This window comes from Hemiscyllium ocellatum, chromosome 4, assembly GCF_020745735.1.
Source record: "Hemiscyllium ocellatum isolate sHemOce1 chromosome 4, sHemOce1.pat.X.cur, whole genome shotgun sequence".
Classification (NCBI taxonomy): Eukaryota; Metazoa; Chordata; class Chondrichthyes; order Orectolobiformes; family Hemiscylliidae; genus Hemiscyllium; species Hemiscyllium ocellatum.
Window position 1 is genome coordinate 105,455,001 of NC_083404.1, and position 12,995 is coordinate 105,467,995.

The 12,995-nt window shown below is 43.7% G+C and overlaps 1 protein-coding gene across 1 annotated transcript in view; it reads left to right on the top strand.

Annotated features, from left to right (window-relative positions):
• Nucleotides 1–12,995, top strand: part of zgc:162816 (uncharacterized protein LOC571260 homolog) — a 64,429-nt gene that overhangs the window by 47,643 nt on the left and 3,791 nt on the right. Inside the window, exons 5-7 of the mRNA XM_060824440.1 lie at nucleotides 5,229–5,350; nucleotides 7,002–7,191; nucleotides 10,772–10,877. Of these exons, the coding sequence (XP_060680423.1) occupies nucleotides 5,229–5,350; nucleotides 7,002–7,191; nucleotides 10,772–10,877 (418 nt within the window). The remainder of the gene's footprint in view (nucleotides 1–5,228; nucleotides 5,351–7,001; nucleotides 7,192–10,771; nucleotides 10,878–12,995) is intronic.

The window sequence follows — 12,995 nt, forward strand, 5'->3', positions numbered from 1 at the left end:
TCCAACCCACACAAGTACCACACAAGAATTGAGATGTTATTTGTTCCGTCCGTTTGTTTGGACTTGGTGTTGTCCAGGAAGAAAAGTGCTCCATAGTCCATTGTGTCTATCAGGGAGAGACCTGGCGATGTCACTCGTGAATTAAGCAAAATCAATGCCAGATTCCGGGAATTCCCGGAATGCAGAGTTATACCGGTCGGAGGGCTGTGGGGATGGAATAGCGAGAATGGAATCCTTTTTAGAAAACCTGCACCTCCCTAGTATAAACACAGATCAGGCCTCCCTTTTAAATGCACCTCTGATGATACAGAAGGTGCAAAAGACAGTAAGGCAGCTCCAAGGTGGTAAGGCAACCAGTCCAGATGGATTCCCAAGTGAATTTTACAAGGAGTGCATATACATGTTAGGTGAACCTCTGCTGGAGATGTAACAGTCATTTGTATAACCAGGACTGCCTTCCGCCCTCTCTTAGGGAGGCTAATATCTCCCTTATCTTAAAGAAAGGGAAAGACCCCGAGGATTGCATGTTGCATAGACCTACTCATTGTTGAATGTGGATGTTAAAATCCAATCAAAGGTATTGCCTCTGAAGTTGGAATAGGTGTTCCCCGTTATTATAGAAGTACCAGATGGGTTTTATCAAGGTCCACAGCTCCTCCAACAATATCAGACAGGTATTGAATATGGTGCCAATATGTCAGCAGCGATTGATTCTGGGTGTGGTGGTCTCCATGGATGCAGAAAAGGCTTTTGATTGGGTGGATTGGTCGTATCTCTTTGCTGTTCTAGATCGCTTTGGCCTGGGAGGAGCCTTCGCCAGGTAGGTGGCAGTGTTATATAAAGACCCCAAGGCAGCGGTTATCATGAATGGGGTTAAATTGAGCAATTTTGGTGTGGGATTCCCCTATTGCCGCTGCTGTTTACCTTGGTACTTGAACCACTGGTGGAGGCTATCTGAAAGGACCCTGAAATAGCAGCACCAAAGGTTGGAGTTGGGGAACACAAAATCACTCTCTATGCGGATGATGTCTCTCTGTTTTGGCTAACCCCAAAAAGTCCGTACCCCAGCAAATACAAAAACTTAAATTATTCAGCAGCTTTTTGGGATACAGGATAAATTTGACAAAGTCAGAAGTCATGTCTGTGGAGGGGGGCTTGGTGGAAGTACAGAAGTTGGAGGACAGAATGGAGTTTCCTTGTAGATGGTCACAGAATGGTGTTCGCTATCTGGGAATTTTTATTACCCCTACCTTCCATCAGCTGCACAGAGCTAACTTTGGACAGTTGTTTGAGAGAATAATGCAGGACTTGCAGCAGTGGGAGGGACTGCCCATCTCATGGCTAGGCCATATAGCCTTGATTAAAATGTGTGTTCTTCCTCGGTTATTATATCCTATGAGGATGCTTCCGTTGTTATTACCCAAACAGGTGCTGCAGAGGTTTGAGGGGTGGCTTGGATCGTTTATTTGCTGCCTTGGGCGCCCCTAATTAAATTTACCATTCTGCAGGATATTGGGGGAGCGGGGGGGGGCGGAGGGATTTGACCTCCCAGATCTGAAGACATACCAAATAGGTGCCCTGTTGTCATATGTAGGGGAATGGGTGCGCAGTGACTCGAGGTTGATATGGCTTGATGTTGAGGCCTCGTAGGTGAGCTGTCCCCTCATAAACTTACAGTTTATGGATAAGCTGAGGTCTGTGGTTGAGCACTGTGAGAGCCTGATTATTACAAGTATGGTGAAAGCATGGAGGATAATGCAGCAGGGTGAGGGCAATTTGCTTAAGACTTTGACATTCACCCCATTAGTAGGAGCCTCAGGATTTAGACCGGGGTTTTAGAACATGGAAGGGTAAAGGAATCTCCTGTCTGGGATATTTATTTGAGGGAGAGGTCTTGGATGTCATTTAGCCAATTAGGTCAGAAATACAGAATCCCTAAGAGGGACCTTTTCTGATATTTCCAAGTTAGGGATTACACACAGAAGAAGACCATGCTGTTGACCCAGCCCTACATGTCAGATATAGAATGAAGAATGCTCCAATGTGGGGGCTCTCTCCCAGTTAGTAACATATATCATCTGCAGAGAGGGAATGCCTTCGGGGATATGGAGAGACTCCATGAGACTTGGTGTCAGGAGTTAGGGGAAGATATCTCATTGGAAACATGAGAGGGTATATGGGGAAATGTAAAGAAAATTTCAATATGCAATAAGACACAAGCGATACAATTGAAGATCCTCCACAGGGCCCATATGGCGCCAGAGAGGATAGCAAAGCTTAAGAAAGGATCTTCCCCGAAATGTCCCAAATGTAAAAACCGTATTGGCACCCTTACACATTGCTTTTGTTCCTGTTGCAATATCCGCCGATACTAGGGGGCCATAGTGAATGAGCTGGAGAGGATCCTGGGAATGGAAGTTAGAGAGGATCCAGTGTCCCTCCTTTTGGAACTACCAAATCTTCCCTCTTTGGGGAAGCATGGGAAGAGGCTATTCAATATTCCTACACAATGTGCAAGGAAGAACATCCTAATGAATTGGATATCAGAAAAACTTCCAGGTCTTGCAGGTGGCACAGACTTGTGATGGAACACGTCCCTCAAGATTATCCACCAAGTATGGTGCGCCATGGAACAGAGCAATTTTATAAGTCATAGCAGCCTTTTCTAAATTATATAGACATGGATCTGTCAGCGGTACTGATTAGGGCTTTTACATAGCCATGAGGGCAGTATATGGTGGTCTGGGGACCCTGGAGATGGGAAGGCCTAGTAAATATGTGTATAACGGTTGCTCCCGTGGATGGGAGCCTTGATGGAGGTGCAGTGATTGGAGTAATATAATTCAATGTAGTGTAATTTAATTTTACTGGATTGTAATTTAATTTAATGTTATTTTATTTAATTTGAGTTTATACTAATTTGGGTTAATTAAATATGAGATGACTGTATCTTGAAGAATAGTAGTGAGTTTATTATCAAAGTTACTGTAATATAATATAATAATAGGATATTATTTCTACTTGCCTGTATTTTTGTACTTTTATAACATTTTTGGTTTGTTTTTTGTAAAAGAGTGGAAAATTTTTTCAATAAATATGGACACAAAAAAATCCTCCAGATATAATCTCATCACCATCCTGCATAGCTGAAGTCTAACAACTCTACATTTATATTTAATTCCACTTGCAATAAATGAAACACTCTCCTAACTTTTATAATTACTGGCTGTACCTACTCACTCGGAGAATGTGAGGACTGCAGATGCTGGAGATCAGAGCTTCAAAATATGTTGCTGGAAAAGCACAGCAGGTCAGGCAGCATCAAAGGAACAGGAGAATCGTCGTTTCGGGCATAAGCACTTCTTCAGGAATGAGGATGGTGTGCCAAGCAGGCTAAGATAAAAGGTAGGGAGGTGGGACTTGGGGAAGGGGCGTTGGGAATGCAATAGTTGGAAGGAGGTTAAGGTGAGGGTGATAGGCCGGAGAGGGGGTGGGTGCGGAGAGGTCGGGAAGAAGATTGCAGGTCAAGAAGGCGGTGCTGAGTCCGAGGGTTGGGACTGAGAAAAGGTAAGGGGAGGGGAAATGAGAAAGCTGGAGAAATCTGCATTCATCCCTTGTGGTTGGAGAGTTCCTAGGCGGAAGATGAGGCGTTCTTCCTCAGGCGTTGTGTTGCCATGGTCTGGCGATGGAGGAGTCCAAGGACCTGCATGTCCTTGGTGGAGTGGAAGGGAGAGCTAAAGTGTTGAGCCACGGGGCGGTTGGGTTGGTTGGTGCGGGTGTCCCAGAGGTGTTCTCTGAAATGTTCCGCAAGTAGGCGGCCTGTCTCCCCAATGTATAGGAGGCCACATCGGGTGCAGCGGATGCAGTAAGTGATGTGTGTGGAGGTGCAGGTGAATTTCTGACAGATGTGGAAGGATCCCTTGGGGCCTTGGAGGGAAGTGAGGGGGGAGGTGTGGGAGCAAGTTTTGCATTTCTTGCGGTCGCAGGGGAAGGTGCCGGAGTGGAGGTTGGGTTGGTGGGGGTGTGTGGATCTGACGAGGGAGTTGCAGAGGGAGTGGTCTTTCCAGAACGCTGGTAGGGGTGGGAGGAGAAATATATCCTTGGGGTTGGCTACCTACTCACTACCGTTCTGTGATTCACATATTTGGGCACCCAGATCTATTTGCATCTTAGAATTCAGCAATCTCTTAACATTTAGACAATAGCATTTTTTTATTCTTCCTGCTAAAATAGACAATTTCTCATTTTCCTATTGTGCTCCATTAATTGCAATTTTGCCCACTCACTTAACCATCTGCATCCCTTTGTAGTTTCCTCATTTTCTCTCCTCAACTTATTTTCCCACCTGTCTTTGTGTCACAGCAAACTTAGCAACTATATGTTCAGTCCCTTCATTTCAAGTAGTTTGTATGAATTGTAAAAGGTTGAGGCTCCAGCATAAGTTGAATGCCTGTAACACACTACTTCACACATTTTGCCAACAAGAAAGTGACTCATTTATAACTACTTCCTGATTCCTGTTTACCAGTTTTCTATCTATGCCAATGTGTTGTCACTTTTACCGAGAGCTTTTATTTTTCATGGCAATCTTGGATGTTACATGTCATCAAATGTCTTCTGGACAATACATCCACAGGCCTGTTGATAGTGAAGCCACAGACTGATTGGCATGTGGTTCAACAGGTCTTCATTGGAAGGGGCAGCGCAAGTTTCTAACTATATCCCCTGAGTCTTCCACAAGACCCCTGCCCCATGGATGCTGAGTCTAATTTCAGCTGACTCCCACCAGAGATTAGCTAACAGGACAAACCAGGGATAGAAACTATATCTAACCAAACCCTACCTTCTGTGGGAATGTTTTGATGGGACAGCATAGAGGGACCCTTGCTCTCTTTCTCACTTGTGCTACACCTGCTCTGGGAGTGTTTAATGTAACAGTGCAAGATAAATGTCAACTGGAAATGTTCAAAACTTCAGAAATGATGTTTCATGTTTCTGCAAAGCCACAAAATAAAACTTATTTTTTAATTGGAGAGAAAGATTGACATGTGGGAAATCCAAAATAAACAGCAATGTATCTGGAACAATGAAATCTGTCAAAATCCAAAACGAATGAGACAGTTGAGTATCACTTGGATCAGGACCTTTTGTCCTCAGACTGTTGAGGGGCCTGTTATTGGAAGTTTCTGTGTACATATTGAAGTTAAAAAATTTCATTCTCTTTGTAGGTTAGAAGAGGCAGGTGTGAGGTGTCCTCGCTCAAGCATTGGTTCAACACCCACCTGCAGTCACCCTATACCAGACATAGCTCGGCTCACTGAGGTCCACCCTGGAAACTACGTCTTTTATGGTGAGAACCATTTGACCATGCTAACTTGCTAAAATCTACCCCTTTAACCACATTTTAATTATCCTTTTATTATTTTCTTCAACTTATTGTCTCTTTTGTCCAACTGTGCTTCTGTGAAGGGCCTTTAAAGGTTTTTCTAAGTTAAATGTGCAATACCAATGGATATAGTTGATTGTTGACAGGGCACTGGGAGAAGTCCCTCTTCTTGAGATAAGGCTTGAAATTTCTCACTCCCGGCAAGACAGGCAAACATGACTCTATCTCAGTAATGGCTGACATCTCTGACATTAGGTGAAAGTGAGGACTGCAGATGCTGGAGATCAGAGGTGAAAAATGTGTTGCTGGAAAAGCGCAGCAGGTCAGGCAGCATCCAAGGAGCAGGAGAATCGACGTTTCGGACAGAAGCCCTTCTTCAGGAATGAGGAGGGTGTGCCAAGCAGGATAAGATAAAAAGTAGGGAGGAGGGACTTGGGGAGGGACGTTGGGAATGCGATAGGTGGAAGGAGGTTAAGGTGAGGGTGATAGGCCAGAGAGGGGTGGGGCGGAGAGGTCGGGAAGAAGATTGCAGGTCAAGAAGGCAGTGCTGAGTCCGAGGGTTGTGACTCAGATAAGATGGGGGAAGGGGAAATGAGGAAGCTGGAGAAATCTGCATTCATCCCTTGTGGTTGGAGGGTTCCTAGGAGGAAGATGAGGCGCTCTTCCTCCAGGCGTCGTGTTGCCATGGTCTGGCGATGGAGGATGCCAAGGACCTGCATGTCCTTGACAGAGTGGGAGGAGGAGTTAAAGTGTTCAGCCACAGGGTGGTTGGGTTGGTTAGTGTGGGTGTCCCAGAGGTGTTCTCTGAAACATTCCGCAAGTAGGCGGCCTGTCTCCCCAGTGTAGAGAAGGCCACATCGGGTGCAGCAGATGCAGTAAATGATGTGTGTGGAGGTGCAGCTGCTGAACACTTTAACTCCCCCTCCCACTCCACCAAGGGCATGTAGGTCCTTGGCCTCCTCCATTGCCAGACCATGGCAACACAACGCCTGGAGGAAGAGCGCCTCATCTTCCCCCTAGGAACCCTCCAACCACAAGGGATGAATGCAGATTTCTCCAGCTTCCTCATTTCCCCTCCCCCCACCTTATCTCAGTCCCAACCCTCGGACTCAGCACCGCCTTCTTGACCTGCAATCTTCTTCCCGACCTCTCCGCCCCCACCCCCTCTCCGGCCTATCACCCTCAGCTTAACCTTCTTCCACCTATCGCATTCCCTCCTCCAAGTCCCTCCTCCCTACCTTTTATCTTAGCCTGCTTGGCACACCCTCCTCATTCCTGAAGAAGGGCTTATGCCCGAAACATCGATTCTCCTGCTCCTTGGATGCTGCCTGACTGCTGCGCTTTTCCAGCAACACATTTTTCACCTCTGACATTAACACAAAAGAGTGTCAGTATAGGTTGTATGTTCAAGTCCTAAATGATGTTTTCACCACTATTTTTTGACAATAGTGGGATGCAGAATTAGTTTGTTGTGAGTTAACACCTTAGTCTAATTTTACATAAGGGTAATGGTATACAAAACCTCAATTATTCCCAACAGCCCTCCTGACTGTGCAAGACTCATGTTTCTCAGTCCTGATCTCTGAGTATTCATTTTTGAATCATTTTCCTCCAGATGTCCAACAGATGATGATTGGTTCCTGTCAGATGGATGACATTGCTGTGCGAGTGCTGACGAGGGTCATTGGTCACTATCCTCATCGGAATCAAATGTTGGTCGACTGTGGATGGGCGGCATTGAGTTTGGACAGTATGGGAAAACTGCCGACGGGCTATGCAATCATTGATGGTCATCCTGAGCTGAAGTAAGGAAAGCATATTCATGAAACAGTATAAGGAGGCAGATAAAACCCGCCCTTGGTGGTTGTGCTGTTCACCCTCTGAGAGTGTCAAACTAAATGATTGTTGCCAATGTATTTCTCGTGCAGAACCTAGATTTGGAAAGGCCAAATGTAGTTCCCCGCAGACATTTATGTGTTAGTTTTAATAGTATTGTTTCTCTAGATAGAGTCATTGCACCCTTAGTGGATCAATGAGTAAATACACCATTCAGTATGCTACATGATTTAGAGATGCCGGTGTTGGACTAGAGTGTACAAAGTTACAAATCACACAACAGTATGCTACAAGCCAGGATTCTGCAGGCTTGATCCCTGTTGTATGCTGTGTTTGTTAGTCAGGAAGAGGAAAAGTGGGTGGAGCAGCTTTGATCTACAATTGCTCTTACTCACTGAGGAAACATTCCAAGATAAGTACAGCATTGACTAAAACTTCCTGTAAACCATTCCATTAAATACTTGCAGGGTAGGTATCAGTCAGGTTAGATAAAGAGTAAAGAGTAAATTCCCTCTTATACATAGGTAGATTTATATTTAAAAGACTAATTTTTATGACAATAAGGTATTACAAAACAGCTCACAGTCTGTGAAATATATTCAGCAGACAATCCAATCTGGTCAGTCTAGTCTCAATCTTAATCAGCAAAGTGCTGGAAGATGTTACTCGATGCAATAATAGTTCCCTATCTCCAAGCCAGGAGGCTTGGGTTCAAGACCACCTGCTTCAGCAGTGGCGTTGTAACATGTCTGATCAGCATGATTTTTTTAAAAAATGGTGTTGCTATCAAGCAACAGTTATTTATCAATAACTTGTTCTCTGATGTTTAGTTTGGTCCCTTCCAGGACCACATGATTTCAGACCTCCCTTGGTCCGAGCCTTAACCAGAGGTGTGGTGGGAGCGTCTGCCTTTGACATTAAGGCATCAAAGATACTGACTGAGGCATTAAAGAGCTCCAGCAAACTTAAAAATCGCTTAGAAAAATTAAAGGAAAAACTCTCCACTGGCTGGAGTCACGTCTAGCTTATAGAATTGTAGTGTAGTTGTCAGGAGCAATCATCTCAGTTTATAATCCTAACATTGCTGCCACTGCGTGGGTTCAATCATCTTCAACTATTTCATCCATGAACTTTCAGGGACAACACTGGGTATGTTTGCTGATGATTTCACAATGTTCTGAGCTACTCATGACTCATCACATACCAAGGCAGCCCATGTTTATTTATCTTTATTCTTTCATAGGATGTGGACATCACTGGTAATGCCAGCATGTTTTGCCAGTCCCAATTGCCCTTGAATTGAGTGGCTTGCCAGGATACTTCAGAAGGCAACCACATCTCTGCAGGTCTGGATACACATGAAGGCCAAACCAGTAAAAATGGCAGATTTCCATCCCCAAAGCACTTAAATGGATCAGATGGGGTTTTAGACCAATAAATGATCATTTTCATGATCACATGGCCATATGTAACAAGATCTGGACAAATTTCAGGCTTGGACTGAGGAGTGGCAAGTAACATTTAACAACACGTAAATGCCAAGAAATTACCATTTCTCACAAAAGAAACTTTATCATCACCCTTGATATCCACTTACATAACAATTTGCTGAATTCCCCCACTACCGTATCCTAGTGGCTAGCATTAACCAGAAACTGAATTGAACCTGCCATATAAATACTGTAGCTCAGAGAGAAGGGTAGAAGTTTGGAATTCTGTAATAATTTGCTCACCATCTGACTCCCCAAAGCCAATGAATATTCTTCATTTGCCTTGCAGTTCCAACAATACTCAAGGTGGTTGATACAATCCTACACATAGTAGCCCATTCGATTGGAGCCCATCCACCCTTGAACATTCACTGTTTACATATAGTGGCAGCGCTACAAGATGCATGCAGCAACACTCCAAGGATCTTTTGGCAGTTCCTTTCAGATCTGCAACCTCTACCACATAGAAGGACCAGGGCAATAGGTTCATGGAAACATCATAACTTGCAGAATCTCCTCCAAGTCATAGTTGGAAAATGTATTATTCCTTCACTGTCAGGATCCTGGAACTCCCTTCCAATGAGCAATGTCAGTGCAGTTACAATATATGAACTTGCAGTGGTTCAAGAAGGTGTCTCAATACCACCTTCTCAAAGGAAATTAGGAACAGCCAATAAATGTTGGAGTCAGCATCATTGTCATCCCATTGACGAATTAAGAAGTCAATGTTGTAATTAAAGTAGAAAAAGTGGCAGACATTTTGTGCACAGTTAGTTTCTATAGAAAGTATTGTGGTCATGACCAGATAATTTGCTTTAGTGACATTTATTAAGGGATAAATAGTGGCTTAGACACCAGGGATACTCCCACTGCTGTTCTTGTAAGTCCTGTCATTGTATCCTTCAATTCCTCCTTCGTGCAGATAGGATTACCTCTAACAATGCAGTACTGAGCTAATGTAGATATTTTACACTGCAGTTTCTGGAGTGAAACTTGATCCATAACCTCTAACTCAAAGTGAGTGAACTATAAAACACATGGCTGACACTGCCTCATCAAACACTCCTAGTAAAGGAGTATTGCAAGTCACTGCTGAAGTACTGTCTAAAGTGCAGTCACTGTTTTAGTAAAGGAAACACCAGATTGTATATAACAAAGTGCAAATGAATACAACTGAATAATACAAATCTGTTTTGATGATGTTGGGTGACTGATAAAAATTGACCAAGACACCAGGACAGATCTTCAGCTCTTTTTTGAAGAAAGGTCAGGGGTGCTTTCATTTAACATCTTAGATGGGACCTTGGTTTAAAGCTTCATTCCAGGCTTAAAGTCATTTAGGAAAATACATTCTTTCATAGAATCCATACAGTGTGGAAACAGGCCATAAGGCCCAACATGTCTACACCGACTCTCTGAATAGTAACCCATCCAGACCCATTCCCCTACACTATTACTCTACATTTATCCCTGACTAATGCAACTAACTTACACATCCCTGAACACTATGGGCAATTTTACCAATTCATCTAACATGCACATCTTCGGACTGTGAGAGGAAACCAGAGCATGCAGAGGACACCCAGGCAGACATGGGGAGAATGTGCAAACTCCAAACAGATGGTTGCCCAAGGCTGGAATTGAACCCTGGCCCATGGTGCTGTGAGGCAACACTGCTAACCATTGAGCCATTGTGTCACTAAGATCCCTTCTTGAGCAGCAGAATAAAAGAGCAAGCCATAGGTGGGGGAAAGGTTAGGATACCAGAGACGAGTCAGATTGAACTGGAATGTACGAGATTCTCGCACTTTCCTTGTACTGTCTAACCCAGCTAGCTACATGATCCAGACCTAGGACTGATTGTGAGGTGCCTGGCTTGTGAGTATGAATTCTACTGTAATACACTCAGTCTGGTGGTGTGGACTTTCAGGAACTTCTGAGCTCTTATTTCCATTTGTCTACGAATGTTGAAAGACTTTTGTCTAACCCAATGCATATTCCAGTTCACAGCATTACCAGGGACCCAATCCACTGTTTATATCTTTGTTTTTCATCGCAGGTTGGTGGGAATGACGCAGGAACATGGGAAGATTGAGTCAACCTCGGGGAAGCTGGATTTTAACAAGTTCCCGCTTGGAAGCTTGATCTCACTTATTCCTTATCATGTAGGTATTTCTGTTTGGATGTGTGCAGACTTGTGTTAGAATAACAAAGCATTGTCAAAACAGGAAGGAACATGAACCTCAGATTCACTGATCAAGGTGATGTTTTGGTACATTGAATTTAGTTTAAACTATAAATAAATTTGCACAGTTGGAAATCAAGAGGAAAGCTCACAGCAGCCCAGTGCCTATTCCAGTGATATTTGTTTCAGTTCTAATAATTAGTTCCACAATTTGATAAGAGCTTGTCACCTGTGGGTATCTATCTCTTGAATTTGTTTTAAAAGGAGCCAATTTAACCACATAGCCCGGCATGTCTGTCTCTCGGTGGCCCAGTGTAGCTGTCTCTTAGTCTGGCGTGGTGGTCTCTCGGCCCAGAGTGGCCTCAGCGTGGATTCTGAGCCTTGAGTAATTCTAGAGCAGTCTCCTGGCTTCAGCAGCCTCAAAGTGAAGCCCAGCGCAGTCTGGAGTCAAGGCCTGGTGCAGAATACAGGCTAGGTGCTGGCGTGGACTCAGTTGAAAGGACTGTAATGCTGGACTTTTTATTTCTTTGTTTTTCTAATTTTTTTTCTCCCGAAGAATTTGCACTCAAGAATCTATACATTTGTACCTAAGATGGCGATGTAAGTGGTGACTTGTAAACTTTTCATTTGAGTACCTGTGACAATAAAGCTAAGTCTAATTCGACTTCTAATTCACTAAATGTGAGAAGCAATAAAATGTACATCAAATTAGAAATAAGAACTGAGTCTATAAAAAGATAAAAGTTTAAAAAAAAGATGAGTCTTTCTCAGTCAGCAATAAAGAATAAATAGTGAACATCGTGCCCATTATATTGGATGGCACCAGTAGTTTTATGTTGGTAGTTAAGCATTTGGTTTTTAGATTCTTGGATTTGAACGTTGATTGAAATGCCTTTGTTTTAGTTCCCTTTGACAGTTGCTGAGTGGCAACATTCAGAGTGAGAAATTGCCTATTCCTCTTTTACCTACCTCAATTAATGGTTGTTCTCCAAATGTGACCTTCACATCACTAGTCCACACATTAGTATCTAATTAAGTGGTGCTGGAAAAGCACAACAGGTCAGGCAGCATCTGAGGAGCAGGAAAATTAACTTTTCGGGCAAAAGCCCTTCAATCAGGAATATCATGTATTCCTGATGAAGGGTTTTTGCCCGAAACATCGATTTTCCTGCTCCTCGGATGCTGCCTGAACTGCTGTGCTTTTCCAGCACCATTCTAATCTAGACTCTGGTTTCCAGCATCTGCAGTCATTGTTTTTACCCAGTATCTTATACTCCTCTGCTGGTGTGTTTGAAGATGGAGAAGTTGTAAATTGAAGCACATAGCCTGCTGATAGTCTCCTGATCTAACTCCTGTGTTACCAGGGTGCAGAGGGCAGTATAAATATTGGACATCCCAGCTGCCCTTGCACCTATGAGACTCTTAGGCCAATTAATAGTCACTTACATGCCTCCGTCTTCCCTCATTATTTTCCCACCAGTTGTATGAGCCAGCCCATACTGAATGGGTAGCTCAGCAGCCTAAGATGAGTCGGGAGTCTGTGTTGGGAAGGACGAATATCATAACCACCTTTAACTCACCCACACCTGCCTGTGAAGCCCCCTCACTCTCCTGGCTGCAGCCTGATAGCCAGGCCCTGCTGTACAAAGAACAAAGAATAGTACAGGACAGGAACAGACTCTTTGGCCTATCAAGACCACTTTGACGTATGATGCCTTTCTAAATTAAAAACCTTTTGCCTCTATGCTGTGCATATCGCTCTATTCCCTGTCTATTCATGTTTTGTCAAAATGCCTCCTGCCCTACCTCCTTTGGCAGCACAATCCAGGCACTTACTACCCTCTTATGTGAAAAACCTGCCTCTTTCATCTCCATTAAACTTATCCCCTTTTACCTTAACCTATGACCCCAAGTAATTGTCATTTCTACCCTGGGAAAAAAGACTCTGACTATATATTTTATCTATGTCTATCATAATTTTAGAAACTTCTATCAGGTCGCACTTCATCCTTCAACATTCAAATGAAAACCAAGTTTGTCCAATCTCTCCTCATAGCAAATACCTGCCAAATCAGGCAACATCATTGTAAACCCTTTC